The 21,590-nt window shown below is 45.8% G+C and overlaps 1 protein-coding gene across 2 annotated transcripts in view; it reads right to left on the bottom strand.

Moving 5' to 3' along the window:
• The window catches only part of MAP2K5 (mitogen-activated protein kinase kinase 5), a 117,648-nt gene extending 96,854 nt beyond the window's left edge, over nucleotides 1–20,794 (bottom strand). For both annotated transcript variants that reach the window (XM_030955117.1, XM_030955118.1), the window contains exons 1-6: nucleotides 20,547–20,794; nucleotides 13,901–13,949; nucleotides 10,641–10,708; nucleotides 6,680–6,749; nucleotides 1,807–1,847; nucleotides 1,056–1,111 (exon numbers count right to left, since the gene is read on the bottom strand). In XM_030955117.1, coding sequence (XP_030810977.1) covers nucleotides 1,056–1,111; nucleotides 1,807–1,847; nucleotides 6,680–6,749; nucleotides 10,641–10,708; nucleotides 13,901–13,949; nucleotides 20,547–20,681 — 419 coding nt within the window. In that variant the 5' untranslated portion in view covers nucleotides 20,682–20,794. The remainder of the gene's footprint in view (nucleotides 1–1,055; nucleotides 1,112–1,806; nucleotides 1,848–6,679; nucleotides 6,750–10,640; nucleotides 10,709–13,900; nucleotides 13,950–20,546) is intronic.
• Nucleotides 20,795–21,590: the final 796 nt, after the last annotated feature.

Here is a 21,590-nt window from a genome sequence, read left to right as displayed (position 1 = left end):
ACCCTAATTTCTTCCAGGAATTCCCACCAAACCCTCATTTCTCCACCGGCAAACCCTACAAACCCCCATCAAACCCCATTTCCTCCTGAAACACCCATCAAACCCCATTTATCCCTGAAACACCCATCAAACCTCAGCTTCTTCCAGGAATTCCCACCAATCCCTCATTTTTGCAATAGCAAACCCTGATTTCTTCCTGAAACACCCATCAAACCCTGATTTCTCCCTGAAACGCCCAGCAAATCCTCATTTCACTCTGAACTTCCCAGCAATCCCCCATTTCTTTCTGAAATCCCCAGCAATCCCCCATTTCTCCAGCAGCAAACCCTAATTTCCTCCTGAAACACCCATGAAACCCTGATTTCTCCCTGAAATGCCCAGCAAATCCCCATTTTTCCCCAAAACACCCATCAAACCCCGATTTCTCCCTGAAATACCCATAACATCCTTATTTCTCCACCAGCAAACCCTCATTTCCTCCTCAAACACCCCCAAAACCCCCATTTCTCCCTGAAACACCCATCAAACCCCAATTTCTTTCTGAAATTCTCAGCAACCTCCCATTTCTCCAGCAGCAAACCCCAATTTCTTCCTCCACCTCCCCCTTAATTTCTCAAACACCCCCAAACCCCAATTTCTTCCATTCTCCACCCATTTCTCCAGCAGCAAACCCCAATTTCTTCCTGAAACACCCATCAAACGCTAATTTCTTCCAGGAATTCCCACCAATCCCTCACTTTTGCAATGGCAAACCCTGATTTCTTCCTGAAACACCCATCAAACCCTGATTTCTCCCTGAAACACCCATAAAATCCTTATTTCTCCACCAGCAAACCCCAATTTCTCCTGAAACATCCACCAAACCCCCATTTCCCCAGCACAAACCCGTGGGGAGCATCCCCCATCAGCCCCAACCCATCATCCACGGGAATGCCACCAGAACCCCCCCCAACCCCAGCGTTCCCAGAACCAGCAGGGTGTGGGGCTCTGCTCTGGGTCCCAAAAACGGGGAATTGAGGGGGGAAGAAGGGCAGGAGGGAGGAGCAGGTCCTTACCTGTTGCTGGGCAGGGCCTCGGAGGCGCCGCTGCCGGCCCCCGCCCGCGTGTTCACCTGCAGGAGAGGAGAGAGGAGCCTGAGCACAGCCCTGCTCACGGGACACCCTGCTAATTAACCTGTAATTTGCCACGGATGCCTCATCTGGCGGGGAAGGTTAATGAGCTGGTTGCTAGGCACGCTGCTGGCTGACGGATGGATGTAGGTTAGCGGGCTGCAGCGCTCCGGGGCCGCAGCGCGCAAAGGATGCACTGGGGAAGGGTGGGAAATTCAGGGTTTATTCTCATTTTAAACACTCAAAAATCGCTTCATGCGTTTATAGTCCCCTCCATTTGATTGTAGGAGCAATAAGGAATCAAGAATCTAAACTAATTCCATTGTGGTGCCTTCCACAATTGGATAAATGACTGAAATCACAGAACGAGGTGGGGGTTTAAAAGCTTTGAAGTAGTGGCAGACAGCAGCTGATAAATGAACTACTAAAATTTAAGAACATGATTAGCAGAGGTTAAAAACAAAAAGGCAAACCCATTTTGAATAAAGCCACATATATAAATATAGATATCACAGCCAACATTTTGCAGATGAATCCTTCTCCCACCCTCGCCAAAGGGAAAAAAAAAATCAGAATTAAAAAAAAAAATCTGCTTGTCAGAGCTCAAGAAAGTGCAGTTTCATTTGACATTTCAATAAGTGGAACACAGCATTACAAATCCATCTAACTTTCCTGAAACAATTATTGAAATTCGTACCTTGAGGCCATGTATGTTCCGTTTCCCAGGAGGTTTGCAGGCTGAAACAGTAATTGACTAAATTGTAGAACACATCAGGGCCATTTACAAATTTGCTCAAAATGAATCTTTTCAAAAGAAATGAGGGTGACACCAAAATTAGCAGAGAGAAATGATTGAAAAGTGCCTGGCGAGACCCAGAGTGGGAATTACAGCCCAGGATTTTTAACTTGCAGGAGTGAGCATTTATAAATGCTAAGAACTCCTGACACTGTGGCATGGAAATTCTAATTGCTGCTCCAAACACAGCACAACCCAGAGAACCCTTGGAAATTCTCATTGCTGCTCCAAACACACCCCAACCCAGAGAACCCTTAGCTCAAATAAGGGGATTGTGTTTTCACATGCTTGTGGTTTTTTCCTCTGGAATTTCACAGGGATGTTTGCAATCCAATATTGGGATTTTTAGGGAGTTGGCTGTGTCAGGAATTGGTCATTTTGGGAGAGGTACTTTGGGGGAAATGGGGAAGAAATGTGGGGGAAAATGGGCAAGAAATAGGGGGAAGCAACATGGGAAAACCCAAACCTGGGGAAAAACCTGGCAGGGGTAAGAGCAGAGAGCCTCCAAAAGGTAAATAGTGAATAAATAAAAGGTAAATATGGGAGGAAATCATGAGGGAAACCTGGGGAAAAACAAACGGGGAGGGGGGGAACCAAACAGGGGCAACAGCAGAGCCTCCAAAATGTAAATACTGAATAAATAAAAAGTAAATATGGAGGAAAACCATGGGGGAAAACAAATATGGGAAAAAAAAAAAAAAAGGGGAAAAAAAAAACCAAACAAGGGGGGAAAAAACCATGGCAGGGGTAAGAGCAGTGAGCCTCTCTTGTAAGGACTGAATAATTAAAAGGTAAATACCAAATGAATAAAAGGTAAATATGGAGGAAAAACATGGGGGAAACCTGGGGAAAAACAAACCTGGGGGGAAAACCCAAACCTGAGGCAACAGCAGAGCCTCCAAAAGGTAAATATTGAATAAATCAAAGGTAAATATGGGGGAAACACCTGGGGAAAACCAAACAGGGAAAAAACCAAGGCAGGGGTAACAGCAGTGAGCCTCTCTGGTAAATACTGAATAAATAAAAGGTAAATACTGAATAAATAAGAGCTAAATATTGAATAAATGCCACCGAAAGTGTCACTTTTTGGGGACAGGGCTCCAAAGGTGGCACTGGATGGCGCTGGCTGGGTTCAGAGGGATGAGCTGCCAGGAGGAGGAGGAGGAGGAGGAGGAGGAGGAGGAGGAAACCTTTTCCTGAGCTGCCTCCAGGGGAACATTCCCAGTTCTCCAGCCAGGGACGAGCTGTTGGAAGCCCCAGGGCCCTGCAAGGTGCGTCAGAGGGGCTGGCACTGCTGAGGGATGGCAGAAATCTGAGTTTTTTCCCCTCCTCCTGTTTCTGAGAGCAGGCAGCAGAACTATTCATGAGGCAGAAGGACACAGGGGATGGTTACTGGACACAGCACTGAGGGCCACGTGCCTTCCAACAACATCCAAAATTACCACGTGCGTCCAGAGAGGGAAAATATTGCATATTAAAAAAAAACCAACCCTAAATTATGAACTATAAATACATATAAGTATTTGTAAAAAATAAACAATAAAACCATTCTGGCTTGCCAATAGATTAAAATTGACATTTTGAACAAGATACTCAATCAATAGTGATTTTTAGGGTGTGTATTTGGATGCTGTGTTCACCTTGCATTCCAGAAATAGGCTGTAAATAACATGGGTAAAAGATAGAGATAAATATATTAAAAATATATAAATATATAAAAAGGTATATAGATATATATAAAAATATATATAAATACATAAAAAGGTATATAGATATATATAAAAATATATATAAATACATAAAAAGGTATATAGATATATATAAAAAAATATATAAATACATTAAAAGGTATGTAGATATATATAAAAATATAGACATATATATAAAATATATGTAGAGATAAATATATATAGAAATAAATATATACAGGTATATGTTTAAAATATAAAGATATATAAAAATATAGAAATATATATAAATACATAGATATACTAAAAATATGCAGATATACAAAAAATGTAGATATATAAAAATATATCTAGATATAAAAATTTTATTAATTTTTACATATATATAAATATATATAGCTATCTAAAATATATTTATATATACAGATATATATACAAATATAGAGAGGAGATTTAAATATATATATAGATATATATGTGTGCACACATTTTTATATGTACACCACATACAGACATTTATTTTTAATATAAAATCCCCCTCTGCCTCTTACTACCTAATCAGCAATAATAAACCTATTAAAAATAGAGAAAATACCAAAATTTTTCCCCTTGAAGATATTTTTGTTATGAATAAATAAAGCCAGCCCAGGTAACACAGGTTGGCATGTGGAAATGTGCTCCTGACAGGATTTTTATGGAATACAGGAGTTTTTGGGAGCAGGAACTGAGGCTTCCTCAGAAGTCAGAGAGGCAGGAAAGGAAAAGAACTCAAAGGATTTGCAAAGGGATCTCTTGAAAGGGAAGAAGTGGAAATTAGAGGCAGAAAAGCTGCTGGGGCTTTCAAGTGGGGAACGCGGAGAGGCAGGGCCAGAAGGGCACAGGAGAAAAGGGCTGCCAAAATTTGGGATGTTCATTAGAGAGGCAGGACAAGCACGCAGGGAAGAAAAAAATAATTAAAAAAATGAAGGAGAGCAAGAAAGAAAAAAAAAAAAAAAGAAGGAAAGCAAAAGAAAAAGAGCAGGAAAGTGGATTTTGTAATTTTGTTGGGTATTTTAGAGGAGCTGCAGAGCTCAGGGGTGGTTTGGGGGGAGTTTGAAAGCTCTAACCTAGGAAAAAAGTGATTTTAAGGAGGTGGTTTGGGAAGATGAAACAAAACCTGAGCTCTGGAGCATTTGGAGGGAGTGGGGAGGAGGAAATGCAGCAGAGCCGGAGCTGAGCCAGGGGTGAGGACCTGCAGGTGGCTGGGGCAGAACTGAGACAATTCCCAATTCTGTCCAGCCAGAGATCATCCAGGAGACAGCAGCAGGAACAGGAATTCCCAGGGCTGGCTCTCCAGGAATGAGCCAAAGGGAGAAGGTTAAATCCCAAAATGTCCTTTAAACCCCAGGGTGGGTGAGGTGTGAGCAGCTCCTGGCAGCATTCCCTGGGACTGGGTGTTTACAGGGAAAGGTAAAGAGTTAAAGGAAAATCCCAAGATTTCCCAACCTACTCGGATCATCCAGTTTCCCTGAGCCACACACGAGGAGGATCCAAGGAATCCTCAGAGCTTTTCCAGGATCCCTAAAGGGCTCCAGGAGAACTGGGGAGGGACTGGGGACAAGGGCTAGAGGGACAGGACGCAGGTAATGGTTTAAATGGGATAGGGCAGGGATGAATAATGGGATTTTGGGAAGGAATTCCTGGCTGGGAGGGTGGGGAGGGCTGGGATGGAATTCCAAGAGCAGCTGGGGCTGCCCCTGGATCCCTGGGAATGTCCCAGGCCAGGGTCGACAGGGCTGGGAGCAGCCTGGGACAGCGAAAGGTGTCCCCTGCCCATGGGATGGGATGGGATCCATGGGATGAAATGGGAATGGGGATGAGATGGAATCATAAATATTGGATGAAATGGGATCCATGGGATAGGATGGGATGGGACCCATGGGATTTCAGGTCCTTCCCCCCCAAACCATTCCAGGACTCCATGATCCATGCCTGGGAAGAGGCAGGAGACGCCTCCCTCTCCCTGCCCTGAGGAGGTCACAGCTCCCACACCTGGGAATCCCCTCCCACCCAGACCCTGCCAGCCTGAGCCAGACAAACCCAATTTTCCATAAATCCCAATTTCCCACAAACCCCAATTTCCCAGATTCCCCTCAAACTCCTGTCCCCTTTGCAGGGGAGCACAGGGAATCCCCCCCAGCCTCTTTGGAGAGCTCGTAAGCAGGGTGGAGGAGGCTCCTGTTAATTGCCCAATTCAAACTTCAGAGAGTTGTAAGTAATGGAAGTGTGGAATGTTTAATTGGGAGCCTCACAGTATGATTATTTGTGTAATATCTGTTAAGTGAGGGGAGTTTAATTTTTAATTATTTTAATTAATTTATTGCTGGGAGATTTACTTGGAGAATTTCAACCTTCTCAGTTCCATCAATTAAGAGGCAGAGATTCAGAGCCTGGCTACTGAGATCTGAGTGAATTATGTAACGCAGGAGGCTTTTTCCAGCCATTCCTGGAGCTCAGAGAGAGCATTCCCAAAAACCCTCCTGAGCTGCCTGTGGATTTCTGTCAGCTTGGAGATAACCTATTTTTTAACTGCCTCAGTCCACAGAACTGATTACATCTCCCTGTTCAGGAGAATTATTGAAGTGCTTGTGAATATTTGGACAGCACTAAATGCCCAAATTTCAGATAAAAACTTGGTCCTGGCTGGAGCTGCTGTGGCAGACACGTCCCACAGTGGTGACAGGGACACTCCCAGCCTGGCAGGCTGATTAATGACATCAAAACAGCTTTAAAAAGCTCAATTTTCATAAGTATCCAAGCCTTCAGTTATTCATCTGCTTTGCTTGGAAAGAACCATCACCAACGAGTTCTTTAAATGTACTTAAATATGTACTCTGCCAACCTCGTTAGTCTAATTTACTCCAGGAAATTAGCTGCTTTCTATGCAATAAATGCACTTTTCTCCACACTCCCCACAATAATGAATTCCTCTCTCCAAATTAAGAGGTAAACACGATGCTCTGTGCATTTAAACCTCCCCAAAACGTGCCAGGAGCTGTTCCAGCACCAGTTCCCCGGGCTGATGACTGGGATTTGCTCAGCATTACCTCGTGGGTAGATCTGCAGAGGCTCTATCAATTGTCCATTCACTTGCTGCTCCATCACAGTGGAGTAATACTGCAAAAAAAAAAAAAAAAAAACAAAAAAGAGATGAGTCAGTAAGCCAGGAGTGGTAAAAGCACTTATGGATTGTTTAATTCTGTGTGTTTGAGTTTTCTCTGTAATTGCCACAGTGCAGATCAGCCTTCAGATGGTTCCTGTCCATCTGCAGCGCTCCCACAAAAAGGAATTTAAAACAGGGAGCTGTGGGGCCACAGGGATCTGCTCCTGCCTCGGCAGGGAGAGCTGGGAGTGCTCCAGCAGGTGACGAAATGAGACATTCACAGCAAATGCAGCAGCTGGCACAGCTGGAGGGGCCAGGAAAACCAAACATGGCCACAGAGACTTGGTGCAAATAAACCCCAAATATCCCCAAAATTACCCCAAAACCGGGCAGTTTGAAAACTCCAAGGGAATCCCAAAGGGATCTGGAATTCTGGGCAGTGATGAAGGATCAGCACAGAGGATCCCAAAGCTGAGAGCCCAAAAATTCCCTGCAGACATCCTGAGACAGTGAGCAGGAGCTGCTGCAGTGATCCAGGGGTGTTTGTTGGTTGAAAAAACCCCAGAATGGGTAAAAAGGGCTGGAAAAGGAGCTGAGAACATCAAAACCCAGCAAGATGCTCGGGCTGGGAGAGCTGGGAATGTTCTCCTGGAGAAGGGAAGGATCAGGGAATGATCAGGGATCCTAAAGGAGCTCCAGGAGAGCTGGTGAGGGATTTGGGACAAGGGATGGAGGGACAGGACACAGGGAATGGCTTCAGAGCGGACAAGGGAAGATTTAGATGGATTTTGGGAAGGAATTCCTGGCCTTGGGCTGCCCCTGGATCCCTGGAATATCCAAGGCCAGGCTGCAGCAGCCTGGGCTGGTGGAAGCTGTCCCTACCCACGGGATGAGCTTTCAGCTTTGGAATTTCCACTTCACCAAGAGAATTCCACGACCTGCGGAATCCCCCACACAGGACAGAAACGTTTCTGATCCCTCCCTGGAATAACCAACTGGAATAAACACACCTGAGAGTGGTTCCTGCCCCCCAAAAAACACAACAGAGGGGGAGGGAGGGAGGGAGAGGGAGGAAAAAGCCTCTCCATTACTCACCAGTGATGACAAGTAAATGAAATATCAATCATGTAAGCTGTCAACCTTTTGGGACAGCAATAACTGTTAACAAGTAGTCTGGAAAAATTGTCTGAAAATGACTTGTCCTCCACAGGCCAGCGCTGGAGGTTTCCATGGAAAATTAAGATGCCAGTGGCTATTTGGAACATTGTTCAGGTATTCTTTTTAATGGGAAATTTGCCACTTATTGATCCAGAGCGTGTAGCCCTTGCTTTCAGAGAGCTGCAAGCAACTTTCCAATCAGTGGCTGTCAAAAAAATTACTGCCTTTTTATACAGATACAAGACAACAGCTCCCAAGCAGCTCCACAGCTGTCCTTAATTAACTGCACTGCCCAGCACTGAAAAAAACCCCATTTACACCCCCCGAAATCAGCCTGATTCAAAGCAATTTTGCATCATCTGAGAGAATTCCAGACCTGAATTAAGTTCTTGTCAAATTCATAAAGCAAAGAACCTAAAGGGAAGGTTTAAAATTATTCCAAAGAAATATCGAAATTACTCCAAATAAGTATCAAAATGACCCCAAAGAAATACCAAAATGACCCCAAATAAGCATCAAAATGACCCCAAATAAGCATCAAAAGGACCCCAAATAAGTATCAAAAGGACCCCAAATAAGTATCAAAAGGACCCCAAATAAACACAAAATCGACCCCAAATAAACACAAAAACTACCCCAAATAAACACAAAAACTACCCCAAATATCAAAATTACTCAAAATATCTTCCCAGTTATAATATGTTCCAAAGTCCAATCTCAGGGAATTGGTTTTTTCTGCTTAAACTGAAAAAAATCCACTTTATTTACATTTTAGAGAACACCTGCACCACATCAGAATTCCCTGAAATACTTTCCCAGCTGGCCAAAACTCCAAATATTTGTTGCAGGCCTCAGAATGAGTATTTCTTATCTTCCCCAAGATCATGAATGAATTCCTTTCCTAGGCTCAGAACATTTGTTTCCCTGGTAAACACATCCCAAAACGAAGCCCATAGGATGTGAGGAAGTTCAACCATCAGTGCAACGCTCAAATAAAAAATTAGTTTGAAACCGAGGAGAAAAATTCTTCAGAGAAGAAGAAGCTGCTGAAGCAGAGAGAAGTCATTTCCAGGCATCCCATAATTTTGCAGGGGAAGCAGAGAGTTGGGCAATCAGAACTCTAATGTACTGAAACTTGAACAGTGAGCTTGGAAGCATAGCAAAAAAATGACCTTCCCAAGGCATGATTCATCTGGAAAATTCAAAGTTTGCCACTTGGAAGGCAAAAAATGGCTGAGATTTTCCTGAGAAAAGAGAGAACCACCAGGAATTCTGAGGGGAGGGAACTCCAGGCAGCTGCTGGACCCAAAAAGGGAGAGAAAAGGGGCACAAAGTGCTCAGAACTTCACTCTCAGCAGGGTGTTTTTAGTGCCAGAACCTCTCCTGAAACTGAGCACCTTCCTCAAGCTGGAATTGCCTCCCTCAAACCTTCCCCAAGCTGGAATTCCCTCCCTGAAACCTTCCCCGAGCTGGAATTGCCTCCCTCAAACCTTCCTCAAGCTGGAATTGCCTCCCTCAAACCTTCCTCAAGCTGGAATTGCCTCCCTCAAACCTTCCCCAAGCTGGAATTGCCTCCCTCAAACCTTCCCCAAGCTGGAATTCCCAAGAATCTGGGGGGAGAAAGAAAATCCCAAAAAGCCACCTGGAGCATGGGGATGAGCCAGGCTGGGAGAGCTGGGGATGTTCTCCTGGAGAAGGGAAGGATCAGGGAATGCTCAGAGACCCCAAAGGGGAGCTGCAGAGGGACTGGGGACAGAGGAAGGAGGGACAGGACCCAGGGAATGGATCCAGAGTGGGAAATGGGAGATTTGGGTGGGATTTTGGGAAGGGATTCCCGGCTGGGCTGGAATTCCCAGAGCAGCCTGGGAGGTGTCCCTGGCTGGGATTTCAGGTCCCTCCCCACCCAAACCAGCCTGGGATCCTCTGAATTTCCCCCAAAATCACCTCTGGGTGCTCCCAAACAGGGCTTGGCTCTGCCAGGTCATTTATGGGAATTTTGATCCTTCTGGCCCAGTGGGAAAATCCCCATTTTTTAACCCTCCTGCTCACTCATTTCCTTTGGAAAGAGAAGTTCAAGGATATTTTTTTCCCCACTTTATTCAAATGGTCCTGTGGCCAGCAGTAACTGCACCCTTCCCCTCCTGCAGGAGATGTCTGTTAATGGGATATTTATATTTATATTTATATTTATATTTATATTTATATTTATATTTATGGGGACACAGAGAGATTTCACACACCCCTACCTACACAAAGGCACACGCAGCCACATCCATCTCCCCTGAAAAACACAAACCACATCTTTAAATCCTCCATGAATATTGAGCCTGCAGCTACAATGAAACTCCTCTGGTAGGAGGGGTGAGGCAGTCTCTAGATGAAAGTAGATTTTGAAAAATTTTTAGAGCCCAGGGGTTCATTTTTAATGAGCCGTTACTTTAAGTACTGCATAAAAAATACAAGAAATTGATAGTCCATTTAGCCTGCACTATACCTAATGCAAAAGTCATTAAGATGCATTATTCTTAATGTTTATGATATGATCAGTAAGTGAACAAGTCTTTTTTCTTTTCTGAAGTGGAGCCTGTCCACGGATCCGGTGTGAAACCACCTCCACCCCACCCAGAACACCAAAAACTGGAATTTAACACGGGGATAAGGCCCAGTCCAACGCTGTGCAACAAACAAACACCAAGAAGAAATGACAAACATGGGGGGAAAATGAGGATTTGTGGCAGTGTACTCACATAGGACAGCATGGCCTTCATCTCCTCATCGCTCCTGACCGTGATGCGATCCCCATCCTCATCCTCATCTGCCACAGGAAGGCACCAGGTGAGCAAGAGAAGGGGGACAGGGACAATCCTGACACAGGCAGGGCTTTATCTGCACTCACAGCAGCAAATAAAACTAAAATTCTATAAAAGAAACTGCACAAGGACTCTGACATAATAATGTAGTAATGGTATATAATCTCCAAATATTGATTAACAAGAATTGGAATTTTTGTCCTAAAAGGGGCACAAAGTGCTCAGAACTCACTCTCAGAAGGTTTCTTTTAGTGCCAGAACCTCTCCTGAGCTGAGCACCTTTCCCCAAGCTGGAATTCCTTCCCTAAAACCTTCCCCAAGCTGGAATTCCCAAGAATCTGGGCGGAAAAAAGCCCTCCAAGAATCTGGGAAAAAAAACCCAAATGAAGAATCTGGGGAAAACCCCAAGAATCTGGGGGGGGAAAAAAGAAGCCAAGGAATTCAAATTGTGTGAGAAAAGGATTTTGTTCACTCTGCCTCTCGAAAGTAATAATGAAACCCCCCCCAAAAAAAAAAATCTGAAAAAACCCCAAAATTATAAAAAACACGCCCAAAAATGAAAAAAAACCAAAGCAATGTAGAAGAGTAAAACATAAAAGCCTCAAAATTGGAGTTTCAAACAGGAAGAGAGCTACTGGAGCACCACACATCCACAAGAGGGATCAGAGGGAAAGCAGAAGAGGGATGAATGTATGGATAAAAGGTCTGGGGAGAGGGAACACACTGAGCCGGACCATTGGAAAAAAAAAGGGGGAAAAAAGGAAAATTCTAGCAAAATATTCAGAAAAAATCCACATTGTCCCTTTGAAATGATTGAGAAATTAACTCAGTTCCCAGCTGCAGAATTCCTGATGGGAGGTACAAACAGAAGGAATTGAAAATATGTGGATGAAGAGGCAGAGAAAAATAAAAATTAATCTAAATTAATCAGGCAAAGATTAATCAGGCAGAAGAAAATCTGCCCTGAACCTGAGCAGAGCTCCTTTACCATCCCAAAAATGGATCCAGAAAGATTTCCAGGCTTCCCTCCTCACCCAGAGCACTCAGATCTGATTTTCCAGCACAAACCAAAAATAAAACATCCCCCTGTCCTGGCTGGACGTTTTAGCACCATTTAAAATGGAGGAAGAATCCTCAGCAGAGAGCAGCAGATGGGAGAACAAACCCTGAGCAGCAAAATTCCCAAACCTGCAGCGAGCCAGGAACGGGGATGCAGGGATGGGATGGGATGGGATGGGATGGGGATGGGATGGGATGGGATGGGATGGGGTGGGATGGGGTGGGATGGGGTGGGATGGGGTGGGATGGGGTGGGATGGGGTGGGGTGGGTGGGGTGGGGTGGGGTGGGGTGGGGTGGGGTGGGGTGGGGTGGGGTGGGGTGGGGTGGGATGGGTGGGGTGGGGGTGGGTGGGGTGGGATGGGATGGGTGGGATGGGATGGGATGGGATGCGATGGGTGGGGTGGGATGGGGTGGGATGGGATGGGATGGGGATGGGAGATGGGATGGGATGGGATGGGATGGGATGGGGTGGGATGGGATGGGATGGGGTGGGATGGGATGCGATGGGATGGGATGGGATGGGGATGGGGATGCGATGGGATGGGATGGGGATGGGGATGGGGATGGGATGGGATGCGATGGGATGGGATGGGGCTGGGATGGGATGGGATGGGGATGGGATGGGGATGGGATGGGGATGGGATGGGGATGGGATGGGGATGGGATGGGGATGGGATGGGGATGGGATGGGGATGGGATGGGGATGGGATGGGGATGGGATGCGATGGGATGCGATGGGATGGGGATGGGAGGATGCTGAGGGGCCAGATGTTGGCACTGGGGCTTGGAGAGCAGGGGGAAATCTGCATTTCCATGCTGGGGCTGGGAACACCAAAATAAAAACCACAAAAAGCTGGGATGGAGACAATTATCCCCACCTGAGGCAGCGATGGAGAACTGAACTTCACGCAGGAAAATCCAGGGGGGGAAAGAAAAAAAAAACCCTTTAAAAGCATCAATATCCATGACATATTTGAGATGGCAGTAAAGTGGCAGGGAAATGGGCTCAGCAGCTGGAAATGACAGACTAGAGACACGCAGGGAAGGCACAGCAGCAGATGTTGGGAGGCAGAACAAAAATCAGAATTTTCCAGGAGACTCCTGCACATGGCACTGCTGCTGTGGGCGCTGCCCTGATGGAGCATGAAGTTCAAACACAGCTCAAGTGGGACGTGCCAGGGATGGCACACAAATGCTAACACCAAATAAAGTGAAAAAAGCCACAAATGGCAAGGCTCTGCAAGCTCAGGGCCGGTGTTCAAAAGCTGGGCAGGAAAAACGCCGAGGTTCAGAAATAAAACTTTGTTTTGGGAGAGGAAAACACAAGGTGTGAAAAGAAAAAGAGCATTAAATAGGACTTGAAGGACCAAAAATCAATATTTCCTTTGATTATCCACAGGCAGAATGAGGCCCAAAGCTCTAAAAAAGGGAGAAATAAAAATAAAATTTTAAAAATTAAAGGCCCCATCCCAAATCTGCTCTGTCACCCCTCACTCAGATCTTGCCATCCCCCGCAATCCAAATGAAAAAATATAATAAAAATTATAATTTCCTTTCATCTCAAAGGAAAACAGAAGGAAAAATATAATAAAAATTAAAAGAGAGCAGCAGGAGCCTGCTCAATTTGGAAGAAAACTCCCATTTTTCAGCATTTTATCCCCTGGGGCACTCCCCCTTTGCAGCTGATTGCTCTCCAGACAGGACAATCCCCCAGGAACCCCTTCAAAAATAAAAATAAACAGGGTTTAAAGAACAGATATTAGCCTAAATACTTGCTGGGAGGATTGGAGGATTACAATTTTAAGCTGAGACCTACAGGTAGTTTATACTTTTCATTTAATTTGAGCAATAAAACTGCACTGAGGAGTAAGAGCATGGTAAGGTCAGGCTGGTAATTAAAGCTCCTGCGTGGAAATATTCCAGATGTGATTAAATAATAAAATATTGCTTGCTTTAGTGCCATTATTAAAGTTGCATTAATGCATAAATATTTAACCGTGACGTATAATGAATATCACTTATTTTAAAATAATAAATATAATCAGAATATAAGAAGAATAACATAAAAATGATTTCTTTATTTCAGTTACAGCCCAGCAACGTGACAAAGGAACTGGTAGACAAAAGTCACACTTACACTCAAATGCTGTGGTCGTTGCATCTGGCAAAACTTGACCAATGACATCCTAAAAATGCAAGGAAAAATTCATTAAATATCAAATGGGAAAAGCCTGATTTGCAACAAATCGCTTGAATCCCTCCCCACTGCCCCAAAACGAGGAAGTTTTTAGGGCACAACACAAATCTGCTCCCATCACAATGTTTTTCTCCTCCCCTCCAGGAAAACTCTTTTCTTCCCAAATAATTCCCCCCTAATTGCAAACAGCTCTGTGCTCTCTGCTCCTGCAGGTGAAAAAAATCCATTTTTTTCCTTGGGTCATAAAAAAACAGGCACCTAACTGATCAAAACCAGCCACAAAAAGAGCTTTATGAATTTATTTTTTCACTCTAAAAATCCCATTTTCTCCTGTTTGGAGGGCTCTGTCAGCCTCAGCTGGGACTTGAACTTCCCCAAAACTCAGGAGGTGCAGTCAAATACCGAGGGGAATTCACTGGAAGCCCCCAAAGGAGCAGAGACAGAACCTGAGGCAGCTCCACAGCACCAAACACAAAAACATCTCCAGCCACACACCCCTGCTCCAACCCAGATGTTTTTGCTGGTACCAGAGAAGAACTTTTATCATTTTTTAGCCAAACCACACCAACACTTCAAATTCCACATCCCTGCCCCAACCCAGATGTTTTTGCTGATACCAGAGAAGAGTTTTTACCATTTTTCAGCCAAAATTTCCACTTCCAACCCTTCTGGTTTTGGGTTTTTTGTTGGGTTTTTTTTTTTTGTTTTGTTTTGTTTTTTTTTTCTGGGACCAGAGAAGAGCTTTTCCCATTTTTTCAGCTTTTCCCATTTTTTCAGCCAAACCACACCAACACTTCCAGCTCCACATCCCTGCTCCAATCCAGCCTTTTTTGCAGGTACTAAAGAAGAACTTTTATCATTTTTCCAGCCAAACCATACCAACATTTCCATTTCCACATCCTGCTCCAACCCAGATTTTTTTGCTGATACCAAGAAGCTCTTTTATCATTTTTCCAGCTTCTATCATTTTTTCCAGCCAAACCACCCCAACATTTCCAGCTCCAATCCATCCTCCAACCCAGCCATTTTTGCTGCTACCAGAGAAGAGTTTTTACCATTTTTCAGCCAAAATTTCCACTTCCAAACCCTGCTGCAACCCAGATTTTTTTGCTGGTACCAAGAAGCTCTTTTATAATTTTTCCAGCCAAAACACCTCAACATCTCCACTTCCAACCCAGTCATTTTTGCTGCTACCAGAGAAGAGCTTTTACCATTTTTCAGCCAAAATTTCCATTTCCAACCCAATTTTTTTTTTTTCTTGCTGGTACCAGAGAAGAGCTCGGATCATTTTTTCACCTTTTCCAATTTTTCCAGCCAAACCACACCAACACTTCCAATCCCTGCTCTAACCCAGCAATTTTTGCTGGTACCAAAGAATATCTTTTGCCAGTTTTCAGACAAAATTTCCACTTCCAATCCCTGCTCCAACACAGATTTTTTTGCAGGTACCAAGAAGCTCTTTTATCATTTTTCCAGCCAAACCACAGCAACATTTCCATTTCCAATCCATCCTCCAACACAGCCATTTTTGCTGCTACCAGAGAAGAGCTTTTACCCTTTTTCAGCCAAAATTTCCACTTCCAACCCAATTTTTTTTTCCCAGTACCAGAGAAGAGCTTTGATCATTTTTTCACCTTTTCCCATTTTTCAGCCAAACCACACCAACACTTCCAGCTCCACATCCCTCCTCCAACCCAGATTTTTTCTGCTGGTATCAGAGAAGCTCCTTTTTTATCACTTTCACATTTTTTATCATTTTCCCAGCCCCTCAGGAGCCACACCAGGGCACGGCTCCAATGCCCAGCGTGGCTCTGCCCCTCCCTGGTGCCTCCTGCCACCCCCGGGAAAAATGAACTTTTGGGAATTAATGAAGCCCAGGATTTATGGCAGCACATCCACTGGAGCCTCTCAGGGTGCTCAGCACCCCTGCCAAAGCTGCACTGATGTCCTGCCCCTCCTGCTCTCTCCATTTTTCATCTTAAGGCATTAAATTAAAGATTCCGTGGCACAGAGACACAATTAATAACATGTGGAAGCAGCACAGGATTTCCACAGAGCCAACTGAAGCAAATAATAAATACAAAACTTTCTGGTGGCGTCTTAGGTGTGAAGATAAATCAAGAAATGTGATTCAAACTATTAATTGCACACCAGAAACGCGCAGTGTGGCTTAATGGTGGAATTGTAAATTTGTAGAGGCAAAAATAGGAAAAACCACCAATAAAATATTTCCATGTTGATAAAAATTCTTCCATTCTCCAGGTTTACCAGCCTCAGTCAAAAGCCACTATTTCTGATAAATCAGTCTTGCCTACACAGAAGACTGTACAAATTCTTTCTAAATCCATTCATTTAAACATTGGAAATTCCTCAGCAAACACACTTTAATTGTGTTAGATTTAAGCCCCTGGTAAAGGTTCATCTATGGGCACACAGACGCTTCTAAGAAATGGATTTTAAAATTGTTTAAAAACTGCATTTAAGGGGGTGTGGAAGCTTCAGAGGCAGCTCTGAGATCCCAAAATTCTGCTTGGAAAAGTCCAAACCTCCCAAAGCTCTGAAATAGTGATTTAAAAAAAAAAAATCTTATTTTTACCTCATTTTTATCTTATCTACACCCCTCCAGAATAACTTTTCCTGTGTATCGAGACTTCTTTAATAGTAAGCAATAATCAAAAAGTAATTACTAACTAAGTAATAATCAATAAGTGAATTACACACCCCAACTCCTGCACTAAATAAACACCAACAGCCCCCAAAGCTTTGCCCAGCTCTCAATAATTCCATGAAATGAGTGTAACTGAGAGAAACCAGGCTGGCAGGGAAATCCCATCACTGTGAAATTCCCAAAGTGTCTGCAGCAGCTCCACCCCACTTCCAACCCCCAGACCTCGGGCTGACCCAGGATTAAAGGATTATTCCAAATTCCAAAGGATTACATGTGCACGGGGGATTTTCTGCTATCACAACAGAGATCACGAGCAATAAAATACTCCCACTTGGAGGCAGATAATAATATAATATATAATATAATACAATATATAATATACACAATATATTTGTTATCTAGTATATAATATATATTTTATAATAAAATATATAATATATACAATATATAAATAATCTAAATAATATAATATAAAAACATAATATAATACAATATATAATATATACAATATATATTATATAATATATCTTTTATATTATCTATTATGCATATAATAGATACAATATATTATATATAAATAATATAATATAAAATATATAAATAATGTAATAATATATAAAACATATAAACAATATAATATAATATATTTTATAATAAAACATTACCCACTTGCTGAAGTGGGTTTATGTAAGGGATACAGAACAGAAAAACCCCTAAAAATGAGGAGAAAAATCAGGGAACAGTAGGTGCAAGAGGAAACCAAAAACCAAATCTGTTCTCTGGAGGAGCAGGGGTGAGAAAGCAGAAAATGTGAAACTCTGCTCAAATGCCAGGGTAAATATTGAAGCCACAGCTCTCACATTCCAATTAAATTTGTTTTATCTCACTATGACAATGTGAAGTTACCCAGAATTAACACCAAGTGCTTAAATACCAGTGACAGGAGGAATGCAGACAGCTTGAGGGAAAAAAAAATAAGCTTATTGTAACTCATTTAGTGGGGCCTTAAAAATAAAGCTATTTACTGGAAACTCACAGGCCTGCAGAGCTGATACACACAGAACTTATTTCAAGTAACACCAGGAAGAACAGCTCTGAAAATGGGGATGGAAATAAACCTGCACAACAGCCTGAAATGCTGCACTCACTGAGAGGCAAAATTAATAAAAATCAGCTTAAAAACCACCTGAAAATATAAAATAAAATCTCAAAGATAATTTTATGGGGCTTTCTGAACACAGAGCAGCCCCTGTGACCACCTGGAAGGAAGAGGAGCCCAAATCAGCTCTCATGGGTGCAGGTTCTGAGACATGCCCCTGGTTTGGGGCTGGCCCCAAATGTGGTTCTGCAGCTCCAGCAGGACAGAAAATCCCAAAAACCCCCTTGGGACAGGGGCACAGGGATGGGATGGAGCAGGGGAGCTCCAGGCAGCCCCACGGGGATTGTTCAGAGCCTGAGAAACCCCTGGGGGACATGCTTGGATTGCTGCTCCCCGGTGATTGACCTCAACAGGGAACCCCTGAATTCTCCCCGGGCTCTTGAACTGTTGCTGCAGCAACTGAACTCCTGAAACCCCGCGGAGCTGCCTGCCAGGTGGGAGCAATCACCCCGAGGGCAGCCCCGCTCCCACATCCAGCACTCCTGAGTGGACTGGAGCCTTATTTATTTTATCATTTTTTTTATTTTAATTTAATTTCATTATTTCGTTTCATTCCTGTATTTATCTGACCCACCACTCCTGAGTGGATTTGAGCCTAACTTATTTTATTTTATTTTATTTTAATTTAATTTCTTTCATTTAATTCCTGTATTTACCTGACCAATTAAGTCCAGGTGAATGCTGTGATGGCACCTCCTGAAACACAACCACCAACACCTGACTGCAGCAGCCTGACAGGGGACAAATGAAATTCTCATCAGCAGCACAGGTGGGACAGGACAAGAGCAGCAGCACCAGGTGCCCAGAGCTGCCCCAGGTCCCTGGAATGAGCCAGGCCAGCCTGGGACAGTGGAAGGTGTCCCTGATGGCAGCGGGTGGGATGGGATTTAAGGTCCCTTCCAACCCAAATCGTGCTCCAATTCCATCACTGAACATGACAGAAACTCTGATTTTTAACAAATCCAGCAAGGTCCAATCTGTAATGGTCCCTCTGCCTATTCTCCACCAGATCCCTGCTTAAAACCATCTCACAGTGAAAAACCTGGAGCTCTGAGATGTCCCAAGCTCCAGGTTTTTGCCTGACTGCCCTCCTTGGTTCACCTTCTCACTCCTCCACCCTCAGGAGTTCTCAGGAGGCTTTGCTGCCACTCCAGATCCTCTCTCACCCACTGGCCACAAGAGCTCCACTTACTGTGAAATAACCAACCTGAATTTTAAATAATTCCAGGATGGCAAAGGAGAGCCCAAGAATCAGGGGTAATTTCGCTTTATTTTGGGGAAAAAAAAAAAGGAAAACATGAAGCAGAGTTGGAGAAAACCAGACCCATTTGCTCCACCTTTGTTTGAGGGCACAGAGGGTCACCCCAGGCTTGTGCAACCACCAAGGGGAAACTGCCCCTCCCAAAAACCTCCCTGATCTGTCAAAGGTGCTGCTCTCACTCCTCCATCTACAGAAAGTCGTGGAAAATGCTAAATGTTGGGAAAATGACAGCTGGGATTTCTGTCAACCCTTCCAGTTAGCTCTGCAACCAACACCGAGCATCTTCCAGCAACCCAGCCCTCCATCCCCACGTGTCCTTTCCACAGGATCGACCTCCTGAAAGACACCTGCAAAATCTCTCTCCAGCTTCATAACAGAACTAAAAACTGAACGTGCACCTGAGGGGTGCCATGGGAAGGTTTTCTTTAGAGAAATGGGGGCACACAGAGTCCTGGGATGTGCTGGGGAGGGGAGGTGAGGGCAGGCAGCAGAAAGGATCACCCTGAGCTGCTCTTTGGGCTAAGGACGCAGCTGGGAAAGAGTGGGAAAACCCCATTTTGAGGGGAACAACACCTGCGAAATCTGAGTGGGATAAAAACTCACTCCCACTTCTGAGTGGGACAAACAATAAACACCCACTCCCACTTCTGAGTGGGGTACACAATAAACACCCACTCCCATTTCTGAGTGGGATACACAATAAACACCCACTCCCATTTCTGAGCAGGACAAACACTCACTCCCATTTTGGAGTGGGATACACAAACATTCACTCCCATTTCTGAGTGAGATAAACAATAGACACCCACTCCCATTTCCGAGTGGGACAAACTCATTTCTGAGTGGGACAAACACTCACTCCCATTTCGGAGTGGGATACACAAACGCTCACTCCCATTTCCGAGCAGGACAAACTCCCACTCCCATTTCTGAGTAAGCAGAGCATCCTCGTGTGCAGAGGGACACAAAGCCACAGCAGGGAAGGGGCTGAGGAACAGGAGGCACAGCAGAGCCCCAGCCCGGGAGGGGACACGCCACATGAGCAGCTGTGGCCCCAGCCCCGGCACAGAGCCCTCACCTCTCCTGAGCAGGGAATTCCTTCCCAAGGCACGCAGGAGGGGATGCCCTGACCCCGAGGTGTCCCTGCCCACACACGGGGGCGGATTTGGGCACTCCAGAGGTTCCCTGCAGCCCAAACCGGGGCACGATGGCCCTGCCCGCCACCTGCGGCATCCTCCCGAAACATCGCAACGCCGGTGCTAGCCCGGGACGGACAAAAACCACCCTCCGGTTAAAACATTCCGCCAAAACACACCCCAAAAACACCTTCCGCCATCCCGGGAGGGGTTCGGACACCCTGGGCGCACGGAGCAGGGATGGTGGCATCTCCTGATGGCCGGTTCGGGGGTCCCGGTGCCATCCCCCGGATTAGGAGCGGGGTCCCGGTGCCATCCCCCGGGCCGGCTCGGGGGTCCCGGTGCCGGCCGGACTCACTCACCAGCACATCCCTGAAGAGCAGCTGGGGCGCGGAGTGCACGGTCCAGTCCACGGCGGCCCCGTCGGGGATCTTGATGCGGATGACGAGCGCCTGGCTGTCCATGGCGCCGCAGGGGCCGCAGAGCAGCCAGAGCATCCCCGCCCCGCGGGCTCACATGCTGCGGCCGCCGCGCCGGGCCGAGCCGGGCCGGGCCGGGCCGGGCACAGCCTGCACCGCCCTCCCGCAGGAAGGAGCCGCTGCCCCGGAACCAAAACGGAGCCCCGGGAGGAGGGGATGTGCGGCGGCGGCAGCGGGAGGAGGAGGAGGAAGGGGAAGAGGAAGGGGAGGCGGCGCCATGGGCGGTAGGAGGCGGGCCCGGCCCCGCGGTGAGCTGCTTTCCTCTTTCTGTGCCTCGTGTTTTGACGGGAAAAGCGCAGCTAAAGGCGAAGCCGAACGGGCCGGGCCGGGATTCCCGCAGGAAGCGGTGCAGAGATCCCGGGGGTTCGGAGGGACCGCCCGGGGCTGCTCCGGCCGGGTTCGGTGCGGGCTGTCCCATCACAAACACGAACACAAACAAAAATACAAACTCAAACACAAAGTCCGGGCCGTGCCCGCTGCGCTGCCATGACCTGCCCGCGGAGCTCGGGGAGTCACTGCCCCTCAAGTGCCCGGGGGTGTCCGAATGTGGCACTCGGGGACGCGGGGAGGGGGATTGCGGTGCTGGGTGAGAGTTGGGCTCGGGGTTCCGGGCCCGGCTCTGCCCATCCCTGCCTCGGTGTCCCTGCGGAGCAAACTGGGAATGGGCACTGGATGGGCACTGGGAATGGGCACTGGGAATGGGCTCTGGGAACGGGCACTGGGAATGGGCTCTGGGCCAGTCCAAGGCCTGCAGGAGCAGGTTAGGGAAGGGCTGGATGCAGTTGTGCCAGCGGTGTCACGCGCATCATGGCTCCTCCGCGTTCCAGCTCTCCGGGGTTGATGTCCAGGTACAATTCCCTGATGTCCAGGTACAATTCTCTGAGTCCCAGATGGGACAATTGCCAGGTACAATTCCCTGATGTCCAG

This window comes from Camarhynchus parvulus, chromosome 10 (genome assembly GCF_901933205.1).
Source record: "Camarhynchus parvulus chromosome 10, STF_HiC, whole genome shotgun sequence".
NCBI classification, from domain to species: Eukaryota; Metazoa; Chordata; class Aves; order Passeriformes; family Thraupidae; genus Camarhynchus; species Camarhynchus parvulus.
Note: the sequence above shows the minus strand (reverse complement) of the source record. Positions and strands in the feature narration are given on the sequence as shown.